Source organism: Ictidomys tridecemlineatus, chromosome 4 (genome assembly GCF_052094955.1).
Source record: "Ictidomys tridecemlineatus isolate mIctTri1 chromosome 4, mIctTri1.hap1, whole genome shotgun sequence".
NCBI lineage: Eukaryota > Metazoa > Chordata > Mammalia > Rodentia > Sciuridae > Ictidomys > Ictidomys tridecemlineatus.
In genome coordinates this window covers 177,768,465-177,796,355 of record NC_135480.1, presented here as the reverse complement: position 1 = coordinate 177,796,355, position 27,891 = coordinate 177,768,465, and the positions used below count along the sequence as shown (strand labels likewise).

The following is a 27,891-nucleotide window of genomic DNA, read 5'->3' as shown; positions in this document are numbered from 1 at the left end:
CCCCTAGGAAGGACTTGGGGAAGGTTAGGGAGGGCGGTGCCAGGGAAGGGACTGCCCCAAGCCTGGGCACGGAGCATGGGGGGTGGGGGGAAGCTAGGTACCCTGCCCAACCCTCTTTATTATGGCTCTTGGCCGCCCTGCCCTTGAACTCTGAGGGGCCCTGGAAGCCAGCCCCTCCTGTTGTCATTTTCTTGCCTCTGACTCACTGTCTCTGGCCCCCTGAGCCCAGCCCAGCATGTTCCTGGCTCAGGAACCTCAGACGAACTGAATGTGACCCCCAGCCCCTGCTCAGAGCTGGCTCCTGTAAGCCATTCCCCACCGAGCTGCCAGAGCGAGACCGAGAATGTCAGTGCACGATGTTTAATATTTCACCCAAGAAGTCATTTTCTTACATGAGTCAGACACAGGAGGCTCAGAGAATTACAGCAAGAAAGGCACTCGGGTCGGAGAGGCTTCTGCCGCAGGCGCGCGGAGGATTTTCCTACGTCCGCTCAGGTTTTCCTGTCTTATCTGTGTCTTACAGCAGCAGCAAGCCCGCTGCAGAGAGAGTGTCTGCTCAGGCCAATTATTAAAAATATATGGCAGGGGGCTGGGGCTGGGGCTCAGGGGTAGAGCGCTCACCTAGTACGCATGAGGCACTGGGTTCGATCCTGAGCACCACATAAAAATAAAATAAAGGCATTGTGTCCACCTACAACTATATATGCCAGCCTTCTGGAAATGCAGTCACCTGCCAAGGAAATGACCGCATTTGCCATCCCAGGCTCCGAGCATCGTGGGCTTTGGAGGGAGGAGAGGGCAATGCAAACGCCTTCATGTGCCCCACATTCTGCTACCTCCCAGCTGTGTGATCTTGGGTGAATGATTTATCCTTTCTGAGCCCCAGTGCCCATAAGGAAAAGTTCATTCCTCTGTTGTAGGTTTGCTGTGAGCATTAATTGAGAACATGTTAGCGCAGGCTGGGCCTGGCACCTATCAATATGATTTCTGTTTCTACTCTCTGACCCAGAATTTCCTGATGCTGAAAGGCAACTGACACAACCAGCAGCCACCCGGGGGGTGGGGCGTGGGGGTGGGGAGGCGGGGTCCTGAGGAGCCCTGGGGTGGACTTACACATCCTATGAACCTCCGCTGATATCCTCTCTTGAGTCCTGCAGTCCCTCTGCTGCAGGGTTTTCTGTTCCCATTTTGCAAGTGAGCACCCCAAGGGCTCAGGGAGCAAGTGGGGGTCTGCAGCAAGAAGCCAGGCCTCCACTCCCCAGAGCTGAGCTCTCCCCTGCTGACTGCTGAGGTCCGATGAGCGGGCGAAGAGAAAGGTGCTTCCAAGCCTCTTTCCTTAGTTGTCTCCAGCCCCTGTCTCTGGTCAGGGCAGTCCTTTCGAGGCAGCCTCTGAACTTGAACCCCTGTGGTTGCCGCGCAAGCCCCCCACGTTCCTTCTCACGCATCCCTCACTCTCCACAACCACACTCTGGCCCACACACCCAGGAGGTGCTCAGCACTGTCTGTCTTCTGTCCCAGAGAAGCCCTCCTAAGGCTCTGCTGCACCATGAGGCCACCAGAGAGACCAGTGTCATTCACTCACTTGCCAAACCCACATCTGCCGCACACATGCTCTGTGCCAGAGGCTGGGGCCGGCAATGGGTTAAGCGCCGCCCCTGCTCCCAGGGCTCCCCCAGGCCAGGGGGACAGAAAAGTTCATCAAAAATGTCAGTGTAGGTGGTAAGTGCTGAAATAGCTCCGCCCCGAGCCTAGAGGAGCAAGGAGGAGGTGGCTTGTCATCCTACCTTGAGAAACATTTTACAGAAAGGAAAAAAAAAAAAGCAGGGGGGCCTTTCCCCCAAGCCTGGAAAGTCAGGCGGGGTTTGGATCTAAAGAACAGGAGCTGTGCAGAACAGTTCAGCCTTTCCTTAGAAAGTCAAGGAGTGGCCCTGTGACCAGCAGTTCCATCCTAGGTATGTGTTCACCCAGGAGAAAGGAAAACGTAGCTCCACACAAAAGCATGCACCCGAATCTTCGCAGCAGCACCGTGCATCACCCAAAAGGGAAAGCAGCCCGAGTGGCCATGGGCTGACACGCAGGTGTGCAAACCATGCCATCGAGACCCGGGACTACAAAACAGCTGCAAAAGGAATGAAGCTCTGGCATAAGCCACCACCTGGATGCACCTTGGAAACAAGTTCAATGGAGTCACAAGAGGCCCATGGTGTGTGTTTCCATTTATATGAGATACCTCCAATAGGCAAGTCCAGGAAGGCCGCTAGAAGGCTGAGTTGGCAGAGGCTGGGGGAGGGGAGGTGGACAGTGTTAGTGGGGGCAGAGTTTGTTTGGGGGATGGTGAAAAATTATAATGAGATCATAGTGATCGTTGTACAAAACTATGGATATGTTTTAAAACCACTGAATTGTACACTTAAGCTGGTCAAAATGGTGAATTTTATCTTGATTTTTTTTAAAAGACTAAAAAAACTTTTTAATACTTTAAAAAACTAGATAGGAACTTTCTAGGTGAAGAAAGAGTCAAAGCAAGGGTGGAGAGAGGACACAATGCTCTTGGCCAACAGCAAGGATCCAGTGTGCCTGCTGCACTGTTTTTCAGCTGTTGCTTCAGCTTTAGAAGACTAAATGACACTCAGCCCTAATCCCTGTAGAATCTGTTAAATGTTTTTAGTTATAACATCTAACAGAATGTCAATATACTTCCTCTATTGTTTAGTGAGTTTATGCCGCAAAAGGTACAGAAGTAAGGTGAACTTCTGGCACAGATTGATCAAGTATCAAACATATCTCTGTGGTTCCTTTGTCTCTACCCTGTGCCATGTAGGAAATATGTCATCATGCCAGCTCTCTACATATTTTGAAGACGTAAAAAGATAGATGTATTCCAACTTGAAAGAGCTTAAAAGACTTTGTGAACAACAGAGAATTCTAGCTAAGCTTCAAAAGGCAAGTAAAGCCTCAAGAGTAGATATTCCCCCAATGACATTCTTCGTAGAAAGAGAAAAAGCAGTCATGAAATTCATCTGGAAAAATAAGAGACCCAGAATAGCTAAAGCAATCCTTAGCAAGAAGAGTGAAGCAGGTAGCATCACCATACCAGACCTTAAACTATACTACAGAGCAATAGTAACAAAAACAGCATAGTATTGGCACCAAAATAGACTTGTAGAACAATGGTACAGAATAGAGGACACAGAGACTAACCCACATAATTACAGTTATCTTATATTAGACAAAGATGTCAAAAACATATTGGAGAAAAGATAGTCTCTTCAACAATGGTGCTGGGAATACTGGAAATCCATATGCAACAAAATGAAATTAAACCCCTATCTCTCATCATGCACAAAACTCAACTCAAAGCATATCAAGGACCTAGGAATTAAACCAGAGTCACTGCACCTATTAGAAGAAAAAGTAGGCCCCGATATCCATTATAGTGGATTAGACCCTACTTCCTTAACAAGACTCATATAGCACAAGAATTAAAGTCAAGAATTAATAAATGAAATGGATTCAAACTAAAAAGCTTCTTCTCAGCAAAAGAAATAATCAGTGAGGTGAATAGACAGCCTGCAGTATGGGACCAAATTTTTGCCACTTGCACATCAAATAGAGCACTAATCTCCAGGATATATAAAGAACTCAAAAAGCTAAACTCCAAAAAAACAAGTAACCTAATCAATAATTGGGCCAAGGAACTGAACAGACACTTCTCAGAAGAAGATAAACAATCAATCAACAAATACATGAAAAAATGTTCAACATCTCTAGCAATTAAAAAAGAAATGCAAATCAAAACTACTCTAAGATTTCATCTCACTCCAGTCAGAACAGCTATTAAGAATACAAACAACAATAAGTGTTGGCAAGGATGTGGGAAAAAAGGCACACTCATACACTGCTGGTGGGTCTGCAAATTGGTGTAGCCAATATGGAAAGCAATATGGAGATTCCCTGGAAAACTGGGAGTGGAACCACCTTTTGATCCAGCTATCCCACTCCTCAGTCTATGCCCAAAGGACTTAAAAACAGCATATACTACAAGATGCAGCCACATCAATGTTTATTACAGCACAATTCACAATCGCTAAACTGTGGAGCCAACCTAGATTCCCTTTAGTAATGAATGGATGAAGAAATGTGGCATATGAACACCATGGAATAGTACTCAGAATTTGCAGGTAAATGGATGGAGCTGGAGAAAATAATGCTAAGTGAAGTTAGCCCATCCCCCCAAAAAACAAATGCCAAATATTTTCTGTGCTGTAAGGAGTCTGATTCATAGTGGGGTTGGGAGGGGGAGCAAGGGAAGAATAGACAAACAAGATAGGGCAAAGAGGAAGGAGGGAAAGGGAGGGGGCAAGGGGGTTAAAAAAAAAAGATGGTGGAATGAGATGGACATCACTACCCTGAGTACATGTATGAAGAAGAACAAAAAAGAGTTGATATTCCAAGTGAATGAAACACTGGAAGCAGGGAAGTGGAGGTATGGCTGGGGAAGAGATTAGTCAGATGTGGCATTTTGTGGGTAAGAAATAGATGCAGGGCTGGCTGAGCTTGGACTTTAACTTGGAGGCATTCATTGGGGGCCATAAAAGAATTTCAGCAGTGAGACGTGATGCGTTCTTTATACAGGCAATCTGGTTACCAGGTAGCATTATGGATTCTTGTCACTTTTCTCAGGGATGATAATATTGTGGTCATGTAGGACAGTGTGCTCATTCATGCTGCAGTGGCATGGAGTCTGCAGTTTACTTTCAGATGGTTTATGGGTGGGGGGCAGGGGAGAGGGAGAGAGAGGGAGCAGATCATATTAGCAATTGCTGATTCTTGGAGGAGAGGAGAGGGGCAATTCAGCTTTCTGCTTAAGAAAAGGAGAGAAATGGAAGGGGGGACCTCTCTGAGAGGGACTGGCTAGGGGGTAAGTCCCCCCAAGGGGCTGGAAGAGGCACCCTGCTGGTGAGGCCCGGCCAGGGCTTGGAGGGGTAACCTGTGGACAGTAACTCTGCAGTAGCTTAATAACTCTGCAGCTTCTACCCTGAGGGCCCCAGTGGACGCCAGGGCAGGGAATGGAGCTAGAAGGTAGCAGAGGAAGAGGAATCAAAGCAGCCCAAGGAGGGGCTCATCCGTGTACTAGTGTTGGATCATAGGTTTTCAGAGGCTGAAATGAAGATGTCAAAACTCATTTTCTTAATGGGAAAACTGAGGCACAGACCGACCTGAAGTCCCAACATCAGGTCTGTGACTGTTTTCCCCTTCCTGTTCTCCCTTGGAACACCCTGGTGACCCCCCACAGGAGGGCACAGAGGAAGCTGGTTGGGAGTCTCCCTTTCATTTTAGGGAGGATTAAACCCAGGGGCGCTTAACCACTGAGCCACATACCCAGGCCCTTTGTAAATATTTTATTTAGAGACAGGGTGTCTCTGAGTTGCTTAGGGCCTTGCTAAGTTGCTGAAGCTGGCTTTGAACTCCTGCCTCAACCTCCCCAGACACTGGATTACAGGTGTGCACCACCCCACCCAGATGGGTCTCCCTTTGTTGACTCCCCATATGAAACATCGTGTTCACTTTGTGTCTTGGGGGCTTCTTTCTGGGTAGCGTGCCTTGCGAGGACATTAGCACTCATATACGACCCAGATGGACCCCTCCCTCGGTCCATTTCATCCTCAGTCCTATGAGGCAGGTACCACATCTGGGACCATTTTGCAGATGGCAACAGTGAGGCCAAGTGACTGCCACATGGTCACATCATTTATAAGTGACAGAATTGACAGACAGCTGGCCTCAAGGCCACCTTGCCATCAACCATGCCATCAGGAGGGGCTGGAGCATCTCCTAGCCTGCTGTGCTTCCCCGCCTCTGGGTGACTGGCCAATTGATTAATTGATTGATGGATGTGTTTATTTGGCCAGGGAGGGGTCAGCTGCAACCTCTGGCCCCAGCCTCATTGATATTTCTGTGGCAAGTCAGGACCTATTTATTACCCGAGTATTTTGGGGGTCCATGATAAAAAAGAAATGCCAAGCTTAATTTCACTTCCCTGCTACATGGCTCATTCTTTTTTAATAACCCTCTCTTATCAGCCTCCTGGCAGCCTCTGCATTTCCTGTGCATGTTAATTACTTTATTAATTATGTCGATATCTTTGGTTCTGCCCAGCGTATCTTGGTGCTTTTTGTTTCCAGTGTGCACCCATTTTGCCTTGTTGGTTGGCACACGCAGGCCCGCTTCCCGTTTCTAAAAGGGATTCTTTGAGCCTCGGTAAACACATGGCTTTCAATTAGTCTCGCAATCATTATTCCCATTTTCATCTCGGCCACGTCACTAATAGAGTGTTTTTTACATTCTTCCGAACAGAGGCTGCATTGTTACGTTTCTGATGTTGTTTCCCAATCCCTTCCCCCCCCCAACCTCAGGTCACAGCTCAGAGAACCCCATAGCCTAGCTCTGAGCAAGATGATAAACGCCAAGAGGTCTGGGGCAGAGGGGAGGAGGACTGGAACCCAGGGGTGGACAGGGACAGGGGTCTGTGGACAAGATCCTGGGAGGCCTCAAATATGAAGCTGAGAAGTTCAGATTCGAGTCCAAAAGCCAACATGATCCCAAAGTCCTTGACATGGAACACTAATCCTACTAGGTGCCCCCAAATAAAAGGGGATGTGGCTAAGTGATCCAGTGCCCCTGAGTTCAATCCCCAATACCCAAGAAAAAGAGAGAGAGAATGGGGAGTTTATGGTCCAAAGCTTAAGAAATCCTGAAAAGTATATATCTGTCTCTCAGAAATGTATAGTGTACTTTTAACATGTTAAAAGATCTAGAAATTTCTTTAGGGGCTGGGGATGTGGCTCAAGCGGTAGCGCACTCGCCTGGCATGCGTGCGGCCCGGGTTCGATCCTCAGCACCACATACAAACAAAGATGTCGTGTCCGCCGAAAACTAAAAAATAAATATTGAGGAATTCTCTCTAAATAAATAAATAAATAAATAAGAAAAATAAAGAAATTTCTTTAGTTTAATTTTTTTTAATTAGTAAATGAAATTTTCACTTTTGGGGGGACGCTCAACCACTGAGCCACATCCCCAGCCCTATTTTGTTTTTATTTAGAGACAAGGTCTCACTGAGTTGCTTAGTGCCTCACCATTGCCAAAGCTAGCTTTGAACTTGTCATTTTCCCGCCTCAGCCTCCTAAACTGCTGGGATTACAGGCATGTACCATTAGCCTGACTAAATTTTTACTTTGAATAGTAAAAAATAAAATAAAATAAAAATGTCATTAGCATTTCCAAAACTTTTTTGGCCCTGGGACCCTTTGACCAAGTAGCCACGTGCTGGGCCAAGGCAGGGAATCTAGGAGGCGGGAGGCCGCTCAGTAGCTGAAGCAAGACGGTAATAAGGCTCCAAACTCAGTGTCTCGGATGTTTCCCTGTTTCCTTTCCATTTTATTTCAAACGGCATTGTTGTCTTAAAATTGGAAAATCGGCGTTGCTATAATAAATCATTGCACAGGGATTTTACTCAGGCATCAAATCTGAATGAGAAAGCCATGTACACAGTCTTCATCCTCTGAGAAGCACTTAGCCCAACAGGGTGCTGGAACACAATAGTCGCCTGTTCCTGCCTGTCCCTGGGGCTCCTTCAGGCTTTCCAACCACACAAAGACCCAGCTTCTGCTGCCAGATCCACACTCGAGTGGCTCTGGGGCCCTAAGCAAATGGCTTTGCTTCTTCTGTGCCTCAGTTTCTCCATATGGTACAAAGAGGAAATAGAGTCAGTCCCTGTTCTCGGGTTCCACATGTGCAAATTCAAACAACCATGGATGAAGAATATTCAGAAAAACGAATTGCATCTCTACTGAATATGTGCAGATGTGTTTCTTCTCATTATTCTCTAAATAATACAGACTACCGGCTGTTGACGTAGCACTTCTATGGGGTATCATAAGTCATCTGGAGATGAGGTCGTGTGTGGGTGAGGATTGTGTGTTACATGTACACACTGCCTCATTTATACAATGAACCTGAGCATCCACAGGTGGTGCCATCTGCAGGGGTCCTAGAGCCAATCCCCATGGATACCGAGGGACAACGATGGTACCTTGACAGACACTTCTGATGGATTGGATGCGGTGAATTGCAAAGAGCTTAGCACGGTGCCTGACACATAATAGCATTCAATGTAAGAGTGCCCTTCTGTGCCCCTGAGTCTCAGCAGCTAAAGGCAAAGGCTGAATCCAGATGGTTCTCCAGGACAGCCAGATTCCATAAGGCTACTAGGGTCTGGAGCACAAGGTAAAGAGCACCCAGACCTGGCAACAACCCTTCCGAGCTTCAGTCCAGAAGAGTCAAATGTCACTTCCCCCCGGGGCCATTGGCCAGGCTGCTGTGCTACAATTTCTGATAGTGACACTGATTTTCCAATTTTAAGACAATGATGAGAACTGTGGGTGAGCAGACAGGATGACCTTGAGCCCTGGTCTCTGCCACTCTCTCATCCTTTGGTCAGTCCCCTTAAGCCCTCAGAGCTCAGTTCCCCCCTCTGTAAGTTAGGACCAGTATTTCTGTCCTACCACGAGCGGAATTGTTACAGGGGCCCTTGAGAGCACATGTGAAAAGTGCCAAGTTAACCTTAAGGGCCCATCTCCCGCCACACACTCCCATCAAAGCCATGCCACATTTTCTTGGTTCAAGAAAACAATGCAAAAACCAATGCCCTAAGCAACTCAGTGAGACCCTGTCTCTAAATAGAATACAAAATAGGGCTGGAGATGTGGCTCAGTGGTCGAGTGCCCTGAGTTCAATCCCTGGGACTCCCCCCCCCCGAAAATAAAAGAAGACGAAGCCTGACTTTGACCTCTCTGAACCCACCCTCCTGTCCCCTTCCCGCAGCACTGTCTTTCCTCCTGATTGCCCACTCTTCCTCTCGTGGGTCTTTTTAATTATTTTGTCCTGAGATCATTAAGCCCACTTGCCAGTAGCCTTTAGTGGCCTATTTTTGGAACTGCACACTCAGTGGCATATCCTGACTAGAAAAAAGAGACACTGAAAGGTCATAAGGGATGACAAGGAGGCCATTAGGGGCACTGCTCCTGGGCAGCAGAGGAAAATAGGGATTTTCAGGGGACATGGTCACTCAGGTCTCTAAGGAACATCAGAGAGGGGTGTGTGTGTGTGTGTGTGTGTGTGTGTGTGTGTGTGTGTGTGTTTCAAGCCCAAATATGCCCCTAAACATGGACGTTGACAACGTGGACTGCCAGGCTCCGAGGTGTGGTTAGGCTGCTATGTAACCAACACAAGCTTGGGGAACAGCCCCGGACAAACAGGACGCCATGGGTGGGGAGGAAACAGCAGTCCCAGCCCCAAACCCTGCGGAGGTAGTAACAAGGCCAAAGGTAGCAAGGAGGGAACGAATAAGAAACTACAATGTGGTAGAGTTGACATCAGCCCCAAGAAGAGAAGTCTCAGAGCCACATCCCTGTTTCCAACTCAGTGGAGCTATCCTGGAGCCCAGGGAAGAGGCCCAGAGGCAGAGCTGAGACCAGCTTGGGAAGTTCCTGAGGTACCAATTACAGCTTAGAAAGAGAGAGAATGTTCCCGTTTAAGTCCTGCCTGACCACACATGAACCGGGCTTTGTTTGTTGGTTTGTTTTTGGTACTAAAGATTTAACCCAAAGGTTCTTAACCACTGAGCGACACCTCCAGCCCTTTTTATTTATTTATTTTATTTAGAGACAGGGTTTGCTAAGTTTCTTAGGGCCTCATTAAGTTGCTAAGGCTGGCTTTGAACTTGAAATCCTCCTGCCTCAGCCTCCTGAGTCACTGGGATTATAGGCGTGGGCCATGACACCCAGAATGAACTGGGCTTCTTATTGAGGTGGTAAGTGTCACCTGGCCAGAGGTATGCAAAGGCTGGAGGGGACCTTGGTGGATTCTACCAGTAGAATAGGTCTACCTTGGAAGCAAACATATATTATCGACATTTTTATGTTTATTTTTATGTATTTATTGCCAGAGGACGTGTGTGGAATGAATTGAGAACACCTTTATGGCATAATGACATTGGAGCGTCATATTGTCAATGGTAACTGTCCCCAGGACACAGAAGAAACACTGACAGGGTAGGAAACCCACTGGCCCAAAAAGTGGAGCCCGCTGCAGCACAGGAAGGGGCCTTGCGCTCTTCCAGGCCTGCCGCCACCCAGGGATTCCCACACACGCCCGCAGTGGCAGCGGCAGCAATTACAACATCCTATTTTGGAACTGTCTTTGCAACATTGCACTTTTGTGGCTCCCAATGCACTTGCCTCCCTGAATGACAACAGGAAAATGAAATGACTGTATTGTTCTCTCCCTCGTTACCGTGGGCATGTTGTGTCTTGGCTTTGTAGTCTTTTGTCTTAGTGCTCTTGCTTAAATACTCAGAACAGCCCTTGGAGCAGGTGACTCTCGCAGTTCTCAGAGGAAAACCCAGGGCTCAGCATGAGCAGGCAACGGCTCCATCCAGATGCAAGGCTGGTGGCTGTTCATGGCACCAGGCTCCACAGTGGGAAGAACCCCGGTGGATAGGTGGGGTCAGATCACAGAGGCATGAATGCCGGATTGGGGGTCTGGACGTCCTTTGTGAGGCTGGGGAGCTGCTGGGAATGGCGCTTCAGGACCTGGGAGGCAGCATGGCGGAGGAGCTGGGTGGGGAGTGGCTAGGAGGTGATGGTGGGAAGGACCACAGAAGCCCAGGGCTAGGAGGAAGGTACAGTGAGAGACGTCCGTCAGGTGGGCACCTTAGTGCTCCACAGGTGGCCGGATGGAGGGGGCAGGGATGGATGTGAAGGAAAGAGAAAGGCTGAGGAGACGCCAGGGTAGGTCTCATCTGGTGGACACCCAGGAGGAACAGCAGGTGGAGAGAGAGAGAATGTCGAGTTCAGATGGGGAGATGCTGAGGTGGACGGTGCCCACTGCGGGAGGCAGAGAGTGGAGGATGCTGGGAAGGATGGGGGTGGGGGGCAAGGCTGGACAGGAGGACCAAAGAAGGACCCTGCATTTTGCCACTCAGAGGTCCCTGGAGATGAGTGGGAGCATTCATGACATGGGGGGTACAGAGAGGGCCAGGGACATAGGAAGCTGGGCTTGAGACTTGTAGGAGGTAAAGAATCGGCTGGGAGCACAGACTCCCCTTGCAGGAAGCTCTCAGCGGAGGCTGAGAAGCAAGAGGCTGCAGAGACCAGCCCTGCCTGGCCATGGCGCTGGGGAGCGGGCAGGGCCGGGAACGCAGGAGAGGAGGGTGATCAGTGGAGCAAACAGGTGTTGTAGTTTCTCCTTCCCTCATTTTCCAGTGACTGCTAGGCAGAAACCACATGACTATTCCTCGGTCATACTTTCAATTTTATTTATTCCAAGAGCTTAATTTATATCATCTCAGACTCGTGCTACACTGTGTCAGTGAGTGAGGGACCCAAGTCTCTCTCTGTCCCTCCCATTATTCTACTGCATCTGGCTGCGGTGGGCTCTGCCTGCACCCACATACCCTGCTAGCTGTGGGGCGGCCTTGTCCTTGGACTGAAGGATGAAAATGTGGCTGTCTCAGGACAGTCACACCCACAGGACCCCTGAAAATGCATTCTGCTCATTTCTGACTGACACAGTGGGGGTGAGGGGTTCAGCTGAGGGTGGGGGCAACAGAGCCTAGGAATGTCTGCTTGCCACCTTGGAATCACCAAATGTTGGCCCTTGAGGGGGCCTAAGAGGGGAAGGACCTACCTTCCAAAGGTCAGCGAGCACACCTTTCCATTCAGTACGCTGCTTAGACAAATCTGGTAATGCATGGATAGCTATATATCCCTATGTCCACGGGGCCTCCTGGGAAGGTTCGCCTCAAACCCCCACAGCCAAGGCCCGGGGCTGTCCTGAGCCTGCTAGAGACTGCGGCCCTTTCCAGACCTTTCCCATAGGCTCCTGATCCAGTTCCTGATTCCAAGAGTCACCAGCAGGGAGCTGTGGAGTCCCCATAGGTGTGGACTCCCTGAAGGAGATCCTCACCTGGCTGCCAGGATGGCAGAATATTCTCTGCACTCCTGTCCACTGACTGCAGCCACTCTCTGCCTCGCTCACGTCTTCCACCAACTTCAGAGAGAACAGTTGCCATTGGTCACACTCACCTGGAAAATTACCTTAGATGTACACACTCCTCTAAGCCTTCACTCCACTCTGGGGTGAGGGCAGAGACACCAGTGCCTGTGAAGGCCACGCGGGGAACATGTGTCACCCCTCATGCCTTCTGGCTTGGGTTTTGCTTCTGACTCGCGGCACCTTGAGCGAGTCTCCTGTTCTTCTGAGCCTCATTTTCCTTGCCTGTAACATGGGTATGAAATTCCTGACTCCTTCACCATACTCCCCTGAGTTCAAAATCAAAGAGAGCACGTACTGTGAACGCACATGAGGCTGCGAAGGCTGGCGGGTTAGGACTGCGGCTGCTCTTGTCAGCCTTTAGCCCTCCCCTCACCTTGGCTGTGGGCCTTCGGCAACCACAGGGCATCTGGTTCCGTTCTAAGTCCAAATAGCAACGCCTCTCAAAATGGGACCTGGCAGGGGTCCTGCCTACTCAGCCGGGTCCCTGCCACTCCCCTCCTTGGCACACTGCTTCCGGACCACGGATGGCTGGACAGCCCAGCTCTGGTGCCTTCCAGCACTTAGGTCATAGGACAGAGGCCAGAACACTGGGTCACCCACTTGCTACGAATCCTTTTTGGCCTCAGTTTCTCAGTGTATATAAAAGAGGGCTTGGATTAGTGCATAAGCCCCTTAGTGTTTGGAATTAGGGAGCCAGAGGAGGGAGATTTGGGCTGTCACAGCGACTAGAGGACATCTGTGGCATTTAGTGCCCAGGGTCTGGCAGGCCCTGTGTGCCCCACACAGCACAGAGCGCTCCTGCACAATAAAGAACCACACTCTGCTCCTCCAAAGGAAACACTGCCCAAGGTGTCCCCCAAGAGCCCCTGGTTCCTTCTGGATTTGTGATTCTGGAAAAAAAAATTGCCCAAATTTGTAATCAAATGTTCAAAAAAGAAATTCTTACCTTGAAATGACAGCTTCTAGCTTTGCTGCCTTAGAGATGTGGGGCTGCTGCTGTTGAGATAAGCAGTCCAGCCCCTGCAGGATCTGGAATGTTCCTCCCAGCTCCAGCACTCCGTGACTCTCTGCGGTTGGAGATAATAATGATGGTTGACACATCGGGAGCGGGCTTTCCAGCCTCTGCAGGCTGTGAGCACACCAGTTACCTTCCTTGATCGCCTTGCCAGCCCTGGAATGTTGTAGATGAGGAAATCACAGCTCAGAGAGGCTTAGAGATGTGTTCAAAGTCACACAGCCTGCAGGTGATGGACATGGGACTGGAACCCACACTCTTTCCTTGCCCTGCTGGGGCTTCCTTGATGGAATCTTTTGTCCCCCACTAAAGTGGCAAAGTCTACTCTCCTGTTCTCAGGAAAAGAGGAGACTGAGAATACTGACATGCAACCCAGAAAGATTGGACACACACACACACACACACACACACACACTCTCACACACACATACAAACTCACACACTCACTCACCAGAGGAGGGGAAAAAACAAAACCACAAAACCTACCAATCTCACAAAGTACTTTAAAGACTGACTTTGGAATTAAAAAGGAAAAAGCAAAAATGGCCCAGGGAGAAAGTTCTGTAAGGCAGCTCCTGGGAGCCGTGCAGCACTTGGGGCTGGGCTGGGACAGGGAGGCCTTCAGGAAGGCCATGTGCCACACCCCATCATGGGGCTCTTGGATTGGGTCCCTCAGACTTTTCAAATATGTGGGTGGCTCAGGTTCCTGGGCCTGGCCCGTGCTCGTTTAAGGTGTGTGGGGGAGGGTTTCCACCCAAGTGCCATGGCCAAACCCCCCACAGGACACAAGGGTGTCAAGTCTGGCGCAGCTTCAGAGTCCCAGCCCTTACCCTCTGGGTCACAGGTGTGTGAGTGACTCAGGGAACCCTCCTTAAACAAAGAACTTATACTCGGAACTTAAACTTCGAATTTAATATCCTTGAAAGGCCTTGCTGCCCAGAGGACCATCCATGGACCATCAGTATCATGTCCCCTGGGAACTGCCTAGACGTGCAGCCTCCCAAGACTTTTCAGGCCACTATCCTGCATCGTCATCCTCCCAAGCTTCCAGGTGGCCTATGAGTACATCATCCAGGGAGACCCCGGGAGCACCCCGCCACACCAGCTCCTTCTGCTTTCTGAAACATGCTAAAGGCCTTGTCACTTTAGGTCCTTCCCTCTTCTGGGAATGCTCTTCCCTAGGTTTCCATATCTTTCAGCCTTCCAAAAAGCCTGCCCCAACTAGCTGGTCTAAAGCAGGTCCCCCATCAGGACGCCAAGGGATGCTGGAGTTCTCCTTGGGACCATTTGCCATCACTTGTGTTCACAGCTGTTCTGTGGTTTGCTGAACATCTGTGTTCACGAGAATGTGCACTCCAAGGGGGCAAGCATCAGATCGGTCTTATGCACCAGGATCTGAGTTGGTGCGTGATGCACCGTGGGCACGTGAGAAATGCAGGATGAGTCAAGTTTAAATGAATAAATGTAGGACGAATATAGTCCTCCCCCGGTGAGCCACACTCATACCCACTACACTATAAATTAACCTATTGGCTCGCTTTGCAAATGGGAAACTGAGGCCTGGAGAAGGGCTTGCCCAAGGACATGCAGGAAGTCCATGGCCTGATGGGGCTTTGCCCACACCTTGCCCCATTCCCTTACCTTCCGTCTGTCCACTGTGCAACTTGACAATACAGCTCACTTGCCGGGGCCACTGACCTACTTTGTGAAGAGCGGCACTCTGCAGAGGGACTCTCAGGCCAGCTGCTCATCTTTCACTGCACAGATGAGAAAGGCTTTCCCAGGCAGCTTCTGCCTGCCTCCCACTGAGCAGCGCCAGACCAGGAGCCAGGTGTAAGCACTTCTTCCCCCTGGCCATCATAAACAGGTCCAGTCTTTCTGCTGGGCAGAGCGCCCTGCCATGCACGAAGAGCTGGAGTCGAGACTGCGGCCCAAAAATACAGACTTTGCAGGGCTTCTGGGAAGGCTGCTGTCAAATGCTTAACAGTTAAGTCACTCTTACCGGGAACATGGCACCTCACAGTTCACAAAGCAGGTTTACATCCACTCTCCTTGGAACTTGACCCGCTGCCTAGGAGCGACGGGGTGGGTGGGGAGAGGCAGATGGTGAAAGTGAAGCACTGGTTTGGGAATGAGAGGTCTGATTTCACCTCAGCTCTGAGACATTAACTGGAGATTCTAGACGAGTTACTTTGCTTTCTGTGCCTCCGTTTCTTCATCTGTAAAATGAGCACAACACTTTATAGGAGTCTTAGATATCTTCAACAAGAAAGTGTGAATAAAATTCCGACCTGACAACCAACGTGTAGTTGTCACTCATGACAACTACAAGCAAGCCTTGTTGTCCGTATGGCTGCTGTCATGGAGTGAGGCCAGCCTTCCCTCTGAGGCCACTTCTCATGAAGCCATCCTGGTCTTACTTGAATGGGAGACCCAGAGGACAGGACTCTCTTCCATTCTGCCTCCCTGTGCCCACACAATTCTATGCAATTGGTGGTGCTTAATAATTACGAACTAAATGAATGATGACTTAGGTAATTGCCCAGGTGAGAAACAAGGAAGAAGAATAAAGAAGAGAAACAAGCAAGCCAGCAGTCCTTGTAGGCCAGTCATCCTCCCGCCACCCCAGCAAGAGAAGCGTTCTTAAGACAGTGGAAATGCAGTCATCGCAATTGTGCAGAGTGGGCCTGAAATTGAGGCTCAGGCCCTGCCATGAGATCCAGCATGGCATCTGCAGGTGTTGATGCCCCGTACTCCTGGCCTGGGTTGGATGGACAGTCTACGCTGAGGCAGGCCAATGCAGTGTCCCATTATGACCTGGGCTCTCCGGTTCCTCCTTCACCAGCAACCCCCAGCAGCTGCCCTGGAAGCTGTGGAGTGGGTCGGCAGCAATGCCTGAAAATCAGGCCTTGTTTAAGGCCCTTGAATGCTTTCCCGAGTCGCCAGATGTTGCCAATGGCTTCACCATTTCCAGCCCCACTGAACCACAGTAACGCTGTGTCCCCAGCAGCAGGTAATCCCAGCACAGGCTGGACCCTTCACACGGTTCTTTGATGCCCTCTAGCGTTCCTTTGGTGCACGACAATGACGCCACGTAAGCACTCGGGAGGTGGCTCCCACCCGCCACCCTGGGGTCTCTCTCCCCTTGCGTGTGTGACTGTGCAGATACTGTGGACCTTGGTCCCAAGCAGGATCAGGGTGGATCAGGCAAGAGGTGCGGCTTGCTCAGCTTGCTTTGGGATTCAGGACAAAAATTGCTTGACTCTGCACGGATTCCCCATCCCCCAGCTTCACAAGGACAGGAAACTCACCGCTCCTAAAACTACCCGGCTCTGCCTCTCAGATCCGCGTCCTGCGGGACAGGGATGGGGCAACGTGGAGCTATGTGAATGACCAGAAGACTCGGGAGGTTTATTTCCAAATCCGTGCCTGAGAACTGGGGTGTTGACGGGGAAGCAGCCGAGGCCGTCCCGGGGGTCGCACCCTGATCTGATACCTCAGTGGCCCTTGGCCCTGCTGTCTTTGGAAGCCCCTGGCTTCACAGCCCAGGCCATGCCCCAGGTTATTGAGGATGGTGGGGAACTCAAAGGCCAGGAACACCGAATTGGGATTCCAGGATTCAAAGAGGTCACAGAAGCCCAGGATGGGACCGTGGAGGAGGGAAATCCCCTAAGGAGGTAAAAAGTAACCAGGCTGGAATGTTGGAAGCAGAAGGGGAAAAAAGCCAGTGAGCGACAGTTTTATGAAAGCTGCTGGTGAGCAATGACTCACCAGTGGAAGACAGATACTTTTCAAGCCACAGAGACTTAAAGCAGGGGCAAGCTGGAGGCTCAGCACCACCTGGAGCATGGAGCTCAATTCTCCAGAGCAGGCTGCAGGGCCAGGTACCTTGTGGAGGGAAGCATAGGTGATGTGGCCCTTCCTGACTCAGACAGAGCTTGGAGTTGGGGGGGGGGCAAAGGAAAGAGGGATAGCAATGTGTGGCAGTTCAAGAGAAGGTTCTGGTTCAATAAAAGAACTGTGCAACCATCTCACTGAGAGCCAGAGGGAGAGGCTTCTTGTCACGGAGATATATAAGTCAGAAAACCATTGTCAGTTTACTGTGAACGGAGTTTTAGTCACATTGAACAATGGTGTATGACAGAACAGTCCTCTCTACACTGAGAACCTAAGAGTCCATCATAAATTACTGCCTTTCACTGCGGAACAACAGACACAATCATCATTAATGGGTTTGCCACTCATGCGTGATCGTGTGTGTCTGTGCTACTGTACTCCAATGTCTGCATGCTTATCAGATACTGGAGAGACCCGGACTCTGATATCATGTCAATGTTGACCTTGGGACCAAGTCCATTCTGTCTCCTTAATTAAACAATGATAGGATGTCAGGAAACCCATTACCCATAGTAAAATGCAGCCCAGCTCTGGGGGTGAGGGTTGCCATGGATGAGAAATTTCTATCCCAGGCCACTCTGACTTTGGTTTCCAGATTTCATCTTCCCCTGTGGTGTCTCTCACTGAAGAGTCTTCAGGGGACCTTGCTGTCACCTCTAACACCAGGCCCAAGTGTGTACTCAATGCCTTTGGACCTGAGAGACCAAGCTAAGACCTTCGGTGGCTTGAGACAGCCAAAGGGAAATCAAACCTGAGAGAGCTTGCAGCTGGACTCTGTGGTTACAGCATGGCCTGAGCTCACACTCCCCCTACCCCCAATCTTCCTGCTCCCATACAGGAGCACCATCTCTTCCCACTCACAGGATCCCGGGCATTGCTTGCCTCAAAGGCCAGGCCTAGAGAGCAATGCCAAAGAGATAAGGTTTCCAGCCCCCACCTGTCTTAGGCGTGACTCCTACCAGCCCTGGGACCCATATAGGTGCTTCTTCTTCCCAGTGACTGATTCTGAGGTTGCCCACCCCGTACTGCCAGGCCTCAACAGGACAACTCTAGCAGAATACAATCTACTAAGCATAGATATTTGACAAATGACCTCAGTGGGATTCATTCCCAAGGCAAACAGATTTGCAAAGAAACCTTCAACATTGGTTGGTGGTTAAGTATATCTGTGGATCAATACTGAAACTTTGGTAGGATCGAGCAAATGAGAAAATATTTTGATGTTATTGGAAGCCAGGGATCTCACTGTGGGAGAAAAGAGAGGCAAATAAGAAATGGAGAAGGCAGCAAGAACTCTGTGGGGGTCTTATCTGTGTATATCCAGATGTAGATGGTAGAGAGATTAGATTAGACATTAAAAGGCAGGACAAAGAAGTAATGACACCCTGGAAACAGTGAGCACATCAAGGGCCCAGAGTTTGGCTTCTAAACACCATTATGCACTAAAAAGAGCCAGCCCTCCCACCACCCCGGGAAATGGTTGACTCCAATGCTGAGACAAGGACAGTGCCAAGAGACCTGAAAGATCTTGCTTGGGCCAAGAAGCAAGAAGGTGCTCCAGGGCTGGGGATGTGGCTCAAGTGGTAGCACGCTCGCCTGGCATGCGTGCGGCCCGGGTTCGATCCTCAGCACCACATATAAATAAAGATGTTGTGTCCGCCGAAAACTAAAAAATAAGAAGGTGCTCAAAAAAAATTATAGAAATGTGGGAGGAAACATGGGTAGAACATGAAGGGGTTTTCCACTAGTCAAATCTGGAAATATTTGAGCATCCAAATTAACAGTGGTATCAATTGATTATAAGACATGGAATTAAAAAGGAACCCATGAGTCTAGAAATAAGTGGGAAGAAAGGAAAGCTCTTGTTTGCAGTGGAATGTGAAGTATTCACATAAGATGATAAATTGAAGCTGGGCTCAGTGGTGCACACCTGTAATCCCAGCAGCTGGGGAGGCTGAGTCAGGAGGATCACAAGTTGAAAGCAAACCTCAGCAAAAGCAAGGCTCTAAGCAACTCAGTGAGACCCTGTCTCTAAGTAAAATACAAAATAAGGCTGGGGATATGGCTCAGTGGCCAAGTACCCCTGAGTTCAATCCCAGTACCTTCCCCCCAAAATAAAAAAGATGATAAGTCGGCAAATCACCATTTTTCAGCTTCAAAAGTAATGTGACTTAGGTAGGAACCATCAATGGATACTGATGAGTTAGTTTGTGACAACAGAATACTCAGTCTCAAAGTTACTCCCACAGATTATGTATTGATTACAAAAGGGAAATGGTACCTTTCAAGTGTGAGACCTGGCAGCCATCACCTGGATCAACTGATCACACTTAATGTCATCAAAAATGGGGGAAAGTGCCATCAAGTGTCCCTAATGTGAAGTACTCAGGCAAGAATGTCATTTATATAGGATTCCTGCCAAGAATGCATAACGTGAATCTAATCATAATAACACATTCAGACAAACCCAAACTAAGGAATAGTCTACAAAATGACTGATATGAATTCTTCAGAAATATCAATGACATGGAAGGATCGCAGTGGGCCAAAGAATGATTTGACATTAAGCAAACCAGAGACCCAACAAATCAATGTCGGACATAGCCCTAGAATGGATGGTCCTTCAAAAAAACCACAAGTATCTTAAAGGGTGTTATTGAACCAATTAGTGAATTTGGAAATGGACAATATATTAGATAAAACATTGTGCAGGTATTATCTTGAATTTTATAAGTGTGTGTGATGGTATAATAGAATGTCTTCCTTCATAGGGAATTCATGCTGAGATATTTAGGAGTAAAGGGTCAGGATATCTGCCACATTCTCTCAAATAGGTCATAAAAAAATAAATGTACAGTAGATATTTTTTCATTCCCTGGGGACTTTTTCTCTTGCCATCATTTGTCTGGTTTTCTTCCAAAATTTTACAGTTAAATTCCTGAGAGAGAGAATATGCTTGGGTAGGATCCTGTCCCTCAGAAACCTCATCCACCTCTGACCAGGCTTGGGTTTGGCTGCCCACCTCGTGTCCAATCAGTTCTGGTGCAGCATAGGTCACATGGTACATAGCATGGCTGCCTCTGCTGCTTCCACAGTCAGGGAGGCTCAAGAAGTTCTCCTGAGAAGAGCCTGGTAGACCCCATGTTTGGCTGGGCCAATATGGTGTGTCTCTAGCTGCCCAGGTTAGTCCCAGAGTCATCTGAAGAGCTCCTGACCTAACTGGGTGCCTAATTCTCTCCATCTTTCAACAAACCTCACAGCTGCCTTCTCTGGGCCACATCTTGTGCTAGGTCCTAGGGACACAGAATTGACCCAGTTCCTACCTTCAGGACCTCTGACTCAAGTTGAACAGGCAAGAGGACAGACAGAACTGGAGGGCAGAGTTGAATTGCCACCAACAAACAGAAAGGCAGTCAATAGCAACTGAGGCCTAGGCCCCGCCAGGTGGGCACATAAAGGTGGAGTCCAAAAGTCCTCCTGAGTAGTGGCATTGGCTGTGCTCACAGAAGGGAAAAGGGATAGGGAGGGAGGGACCTCAGCTGCTGGAGGTACCCAGTCCATCCCTGCGCTTTGTTTTCTCTCTGCACAGCCGGACCCAGCAGGCCGGGACATCTCCATCCGCCCACTCCTGGAGCACTGCGAGAACACCCACATGACCATCTGGCTCGGCATCGTCTACGCCTACAAAGGGCTTCTCATGGTAGGTGCTGCGCAGGAGACAGCTGAGGGGCACTTCTTTATCAGGTCTCTCTCTCCTAGGGGCCTCCCTCAACATAAAAACAAACAGAGCCCCCTAGACTAAGCACTTATTCTCTGTCGGGCCTGGCATCTGCCACATCTTCTCAGGCCCTACAACAGCCCTAGAAGACAGGTACAGATGATATCCCTATTTCCCTGATGAGAACACTGAGGCTCTGTGTCTTGCCCAGGATCAGTCTGCTGGTAAGGGTGCCTCACAGCTCCCCAGAGCAGCAGTCTGATAGCATCCAGCACGTGCTCATGTTCCACAGTTCACTGGATCCTCTCTAAGTCCATGGGAGGTGAATGAAATCATCCCCACTTCACAGATGAGGAAAGGAAGGCTCAGAGGAGTTCAGTGATTTGCCAAAGGCTACCCAGTAACCTGCAGTCTCTGAGTCCAGCCTTCATTCCCCTCCCGCCATCTGCTAAATCAAAGATCACAGATGAAGCCAACATCGCACAGTTGTGGAGTTTCAATGTTAGGAAGGACTTGAAAGGTCCCCCCTACTCTGGCTTTCAAGAATGAAGCTGTCTCCAATAGTTAAATAAACTGGGGTTTTTGGGGCCCCTCGAATGTTCTGCTGACTCACAGAACTGTAGATCCTGTGTCCTTCAAGGGGCCACACTAGAAGGGCCTGCATTAGGAACCCTAGGGAAAGATTGTTCCAGTTGAGACTCTCAGGATTTCCACAGCGCTCTTTTGAGCCCCAGGGGGAATAACAGGACTACTAGGCCACAATCTGGACCCCTCAGGGTGATGACCTTCTACAGGAGGTGCCTAGAGTGGCAACAGGAACTGGAGAACTGGCCAGAGGTCCTGGACGTGGACAGAGTACACACAGGGAACATGGTCACCAAACACTTGGAAGAGCTGTCAGAGATAGATGGCCCAGACAGATCTAAAAAGGCAAAGTTGGGCCGGGGTTGTGGCTCAGCAGTAGAGCGTTTGCTTAGCATGTGAAATCCTAGCATGGGTTCAATCCTCAGCACCTCATAAAAATAAATAAATAAATAAATAAAGGTGCTGTGTCCAACTACAACTAAAAAATAGATATAACAAAAAGAATAATTTTGTTCCAGGGAACAGCATCCCGAGAGAGAAGGGATGAGCTTTATCGCAGAAGGCATGCTGAGGGGACTCCCCTCATTGAATAAGAAGAGTGAGACTAGGCTCTCCCCAAGATCCTTCCAGCCTCCACATTCCTTGATTCTGAGGTTCCATGAAATTAGATTGTAGCAAATCATACTGACATTTTTAAACTGGATGTGCCTGCCATGTTTTCATCATTCATTATCTCTCCCGCCCACTTCCAAAAGTGATGGGAGATGACTGCATCTATCCTGTGAAGCGAATGCCCCAGCTGGATGGCATTATAGAAGCCATCCAGAGCGTGCTTCCCCTTCTAGAGTGTGTGCAGGGAGCCCTCCATAGCCCTCCTGGCCTTTAGGGTCTATAGCTAAAATCCTACCCCTACCCCTTCTGTTCCAGAAGCACAGACCCTGGGCTGGACAGAGCAGTCCACCAACCAGTGTTCACGTGCTGCCTGCTTCCACAGAGCCAGTGATGGGAATTTGCCTTTCTCAAAGCAGCTTGTGCCACCACCCATGGATGTGCATTAGTTTCTTTTAGCTGCCATGACAAATAGCGCAACACAGTGGCCTCACAGAACAGAAATGTATTCTCTCACTGGGGGCTGGAAGTCCAAAATCAGGGCAGGCATGTTCCCTTCAAGGGCCTAGGAAAGAATCCTTCCTTGCCTCTTCCAGTGCAGGTGGCTCCAGGCAGCCCTTGTCTTGTGGCTGTATAACTCCCGTCTCCACCCTAACTTCACATGGCCTTCTCCTCCTCTCTCCCAATCCTTGCCATTGGATTCAAGGAACATCAGAATAACCCAGGATGATCTCAGGATCCTTATGGCATCTGCCAAGACCCTTCTGTCTAATAAGTTCAGTGTCTAGGGAATCCAGATTATTAGAGCTGCTTCTGATGAGTCACTTTTCTAGAAAATTCTTCCTTCCTCTCCACTGAAATCTACCTCCGTATAACTCATGCCCACAAGTTCTTTCTCTGTCGCTTGAAGGTCTAAGAATGCATTACTCTGATTTCTCCTGACGCTCTTGAGAGATTTGCAGGCAGCCACCAGGTCCCCAGGCATGCCCATATTTTATGACTGGTTAAGACCTTTCTGCTGGTTTGGTTGGCACCTTGGCAGTGTGGCAGAGAGGTGGCCACGCTAACTACTTGTCAGAGAGCTGAAGTCTCAGGCAGCCATCCAGCCCTGACGCTCACTGCCGTGGGTCCCCAAGCAGGTCACTCTACCTGTAAGCCTCTGCTTCCTGCTCTCTTAGATGGCACAGCCCCTGTGGGGCTGAAGTGCGTCCCATGTGAAGGAACCAGCACAACACAAGCTCCCAACAGGCAATGTTTTCCTTCCCTCACTCAGCATCTGGTTCCTGGGCTGCTGGTTCCCTATTTTTAAAGGAATTGTTTTGAAAAATAAATCACAGTGGGGCTTAGTGGTGCCCAAGTACTCAAGAGGCTGAGGCAGGAGGATAACAAGTTTGAGGCCAGCTTAGGCAACTTAGCAAGATCCTGTCTCAATAAAATTAAAAAAGGCTTGGTGATGTGGTTCTGGTAAAGCTGCCCTGGTTCCATCCCCAGCACCCCACCACACACACACACACACACACACACACACACACACACACACACACACATGAGGAGGAGCAGCTGGGCACAGTGGTGCATTCCTGTAATCCCAGCAACTCAGGAAGCTGAGGCAGGAGAATTGCCAAGTTCAAAGCCAGCCTCAGCAACTTAGGGAGACTGTGTCTCAAAATTAAAAAATAAAGGGGTTGGGGTTGTGGCTCAGTGGTAGAGCACTTTCCTAGCACATCAGAGGCACCGGGTTCAATCCTGGGTTCAAACCACATAAAAATAAATAAATAAAGTAAAGGTATTCTATCCATCTGCAACTAAAAAAATTTTTTAAATAAAAAGGTTTGGGGGCTGGGGATGTGGCTCAAGCGGTAGCGCGCTCGCCTGGCATGCGTGCGGCCCAGGTTCGATCCTCAGCACCACATACCAACAAAGATGTTGTGTCTGCCGAGAACTGAAAAATAAATGTTAAAAATTCTCTCTCTCTCACTCTCTCTCTCCTCTCTCACTCTCTCTTTAAAAAAAAAAAAAAAAGGCTTGGGGATGTGGCTCAATGGGTAAGTGCCCCTGGGTTCAATCCCTGGTATCAAAATAAATTAAATATTTTTTAAAAGGAGGAGGAGGAGAAACCAGCCTGAAAGATAACACATTTAGAGGAAAAGATAAAGGAATAAAGGACAGGGAGAGGAAAGCCACCATGGTGTGTGCAAGAATATCTATGACTAAGTAGCTTCTGACTTCCTTGGTGCAGGACGTCTCCATCGGCAACGTGCTCCCCTGCCGTCTTCTCTCAGCTGAGCAGAAACCCTGTGAGAACTCTGAGTTTTAGCAATGTTCCCATCTCACAGATGTGGAAAGTGAGGCTCTGAGATGGTGACTGACTTGCCCCAAGTCACACAGCCAGCGGATTGCAGAGTCCAGTCCAGGTCTCTGGCTCCATGTTCTGCTCTCTCCTGCCAAGCAAGTTATTCTGCCTCACAAGCTGGTCCTCGGGGCAGTGATAAGTGGATCTTTCAGCTCTCCATGCCTGCTGCAGGGCTGGTGCCCAAGGCAAGAGGGCCTTGCTGAGAAGGAGGCTGCACTCAAGCGGAAACCCTCTCACACCTCCCCTGAGCCCACCTCCCCTTGGGCCTCCCATGAAGGCTCAAACCTCAATTTTGGTCTCTACCCTGTCCAGTTCTGTAGGGAGATATATTGGTCAGGAAAAGAGCTGAAAGTGAAAAAAAATTAATAGTAGTTAGAGAAAGAGGTAATTTTCCTCTCTGGGAAAGGAGAGTAAGCCACTGGGGGCTGGCCAAGGGCTACTTGCTTCTTGTTACTCACATGTCCTCGTCACACAGCTTCCACAACTTGGTCTAAGACAGCTGCTGAAGCTCCATGCATCACTTCCCACTCCAACTTTTCGGGAGCAAATTCAACACCCTTTCCCTTTAAAAGACACCTCTCAGAACTTATGCACATTTTCCCTTATGGAACATTGTCCAGAACCCAGTTATATGCCACCCTGAGCTTCCAGGGAAGTTGGGAAATGTAGTCTCCGTTCTGCATGGCTCTGTACATTGGGATGTCATCCCAGTCCCCACCTCCAAGGTATATGCTCAGTGTAATAGAAAAAGGACTAGATTGAACTCCTGGAGAGACACCCACTTTTGCCACCATCTTGCTGTGTGGCCTTGGGCAAGTCCCCTCTTCCTCTCTGGGCCTCCGTGTTCTCTAGAGAGTGGGAGGAGTTGGTCGTGATCATTCCTGGAGTCCCTTCCCACTGATGGGTCTGTGAAATGAACCAGTCATGGAAGTGAAGGAGAACCAGGTACTTGTCACCCACCTCAGTCTAGATTTCCTCAGTAGGACGCAACCCGGGCCATGGGTGGAGGCAGATGGTCTCATCCAAAAGACATGCCTGGTAGCAAGGGCCTCCAGCATTCCTCTCTGCAACCCCTCCTTCCTGAGCAGCCCCCCATTTGGCAGTTTCTTGGGGCAGCGAGTGTGTGCCGTCACTTGGTAATGACCATCTTCCCTTTCTGTTCACCATTTCAGTTGTTCGGTTGTTTCTTAGCTTGGGAGACCCGCAACGTCAGCATCCCTGCACTCAATGACAGCAAGTACATCGGGATGAGTGTCTACAACGTGGGCATCATGTGCATCATTGGGGCCGCTGTGTCCTTCCTGACCCGGGACCAGCCCAACGTGCAGTTCTGCATTGTGGCTCTGGTCATCATCTTCTGCAGCACCATCACCCTCTGCCTGGTGTTTGTGCCAAAGGTACCAGGCCCCTGGCCTATGATTCCATTGCTGGGCTTTCTCCACTTTCTAAGGTTTTGCACATGCTCTTTTTATGATGATGACTGTTTTAGTCCATTTTCTATTGCTATAATGAGATAACTGAGGCTGGTTAACTTCATAATATAAGAGGTTTTTGGAGTTCAGAGTTCTGGAGATTAGAGGGCATGGCACCAGTGCTGGCTATACGCCAGTGAGGATCTCATAGCAGATGGTGTCACAGCAGCAAGGAGGACACAGGGGAGGAAAAGAACACATCTCAAGACAAAGCCAGAGAGCGATTCAGGGGTTGGGCTTACTCTAAAAACAATTTGCTCTCCTAAGAACTAACTCAGTTCCATGATAACTACATTTAACTCTCCTGAAGACATGCCCCCAATGACCTACAGACCTCCCAGGTAGGCCTCACCTCTTTAAGGTCCCACCATCTCACCACTGCCACATTGAGAACCAAGCTTTCAACACATGAGCCTTGAGGAACACCCCCAAACACCCCCAAATTGTAGCAGTGACAACTCACATTATAGAAAGCTTCGAAAATGCAGAGAGGAGCTAGATTTTCAGAAATTTCCCATAGTCCTGTCACCTTAAAATTAACAAAGCTTAACATTTTCTTGGATGCTTTTCACTGTCACTGTTTTTGACGTTGCCTGCTGGTCTTTCTGATTTCCAAAGGCTGGGAGATGATGCTTTGTAAGATTTTATTGTAACTAGAGCACACATTTTACTTCATAATTTGCCTCTTCCGCTGAACTTTTTGTCCATATTTCCCCTCATTTGAGAGCATCATTGAGAGGAAGGTCCATCACCAACATGTCCACTTGCTCCCTTCCTGGTGAGCGTTGCAGTTGCTTGCAGACTTTTTTAATATTACAGGTGCACAGTTTTTCTACATAACACTTTTCTTGTTTCCAGTTATTCCCTAAGATGCAATCTTAAGTGCCGGTTTCTGTTCTCACGACTAAAAGGCTCAGGGGTCACTCCAGTTGAACTGGGCTAACTGGGCTGCACAAAATAACCACACAAGAGACACAAATACCTTTTTCTTTGGGGTTGCTGTGACGGCTCCTCTGACCTTAAGGGTCTGCAGGAAGAGAAAGAGGAGAGAGAGAGCACGCGCTGACCCCTTTTATTGAGGAGAAGCTATTCAAATGAAGCAAGGGGTCAGGTTCACGGGGCTGAGTCTGTCTTCATGGTGTCCACTGTCAGCAGGTTGACTGGCATTAGGTAGGCCACACCCAAGGGCACAGTAAGAGAGGGAGACACACACAAGGCACTTCCATGGAACATTCTATCCTAAACAGGGCAAAGGGTTATATTACAAAGGAACAGGTGAGCATAGCTCCCCCCATGGGGCTGTAGCAAGACAAGCTCAGGCAGGAAGACACAAGTCACTCAAATCCTAGAAGAGCGGGATAGTCTAGCAGCATGGGTGCCTGACGCCACATCACCCAGCGGGGGAGTTAACTCAGTCACATTCGAGGTTGGACTCCCACACTTAGGAGCAGCATCACTGGGGCCAAAGGAAAGACCATTTGGAATACACACTTATATTTCCCATTTATCTGAAGGGCCGGCCCTCAGGACACCGTGAAGAGATACTTTTCACAATCATCGTGTAGCAGGAGGGAGAGACAGAGGCCTTGACCTCTGAGGACACTCTGCGTGGGGCCTGTGGAGAGAGGGAAGCCACCTTAGTGGTCTCAGGGTGAAGGAGAAGGCAGGAAGCAGTCGGGAAGGAGTTGTTGACTTAGGGAGGGAAGAAGGAAGCAGTCTTCTCTCTTCAAGTCCTCCACTCTCCCTTCAGCTCATCACTCTGAGAACAAACCCAGATGCAGCAACTCAGAACAGGAGATTCCAGTTCACTCAGAACCAGAGAAAAGAAGACTCCAAAACATCCACTTCGGTCACCAGCGTGAACCAAGCAAGCACATCCCGCCTGGAGGGCCTGCAGTCGGAAAACCACCGCCTGCGGATGAAGATCACCGAGGTACCACAGGCCTCCCCGAGTCCCCGCTCCTGCAGGCCCTCCCAGCCCATGCACCTGCAGCACAGTCCTCTGCTGCCCCCAGGCTGGCACCCATTAGATAGGGGCATTTGTCAGATCTAACTGACAAGAGCCTACTACCCACCCAGCCCAGATTCTTAGAGTCCAGCAATGCCAGACTGGATTGGGACA

The 27,891-nt window shown here is 49.3% G+C and overlaps 1 protein-coding gene across 1 annotated transcript in view; it reads left to right on the top strand.

The window, feature by feature from the left end:
- Gabbr2 (gamma-aminobutyric acid type B receptor subunit 2) overlaps positions 1-27,891 on the top strand; it is a 352,225-nt gene that overhangs the window by 311,058 nt on the left and 13,276 nt on the right. Inside the window, exons 14-16 of the mRNA XM_078047869.1 lie at positions 20,622-20,732; positions 25,470-25,694; positions 27,520-27,702. Coding sequence (XP_077903995.1) covers positions 20,622-20,732; positions 25,470-25,694; positions 27,520-27,702 — 519 coding nt within the window. The remainder of the gene's footprint in view (positions 1-20,621; positions 20,733-25,469; positions 25,695-27,519; positions 27,703-27,891) is intronic.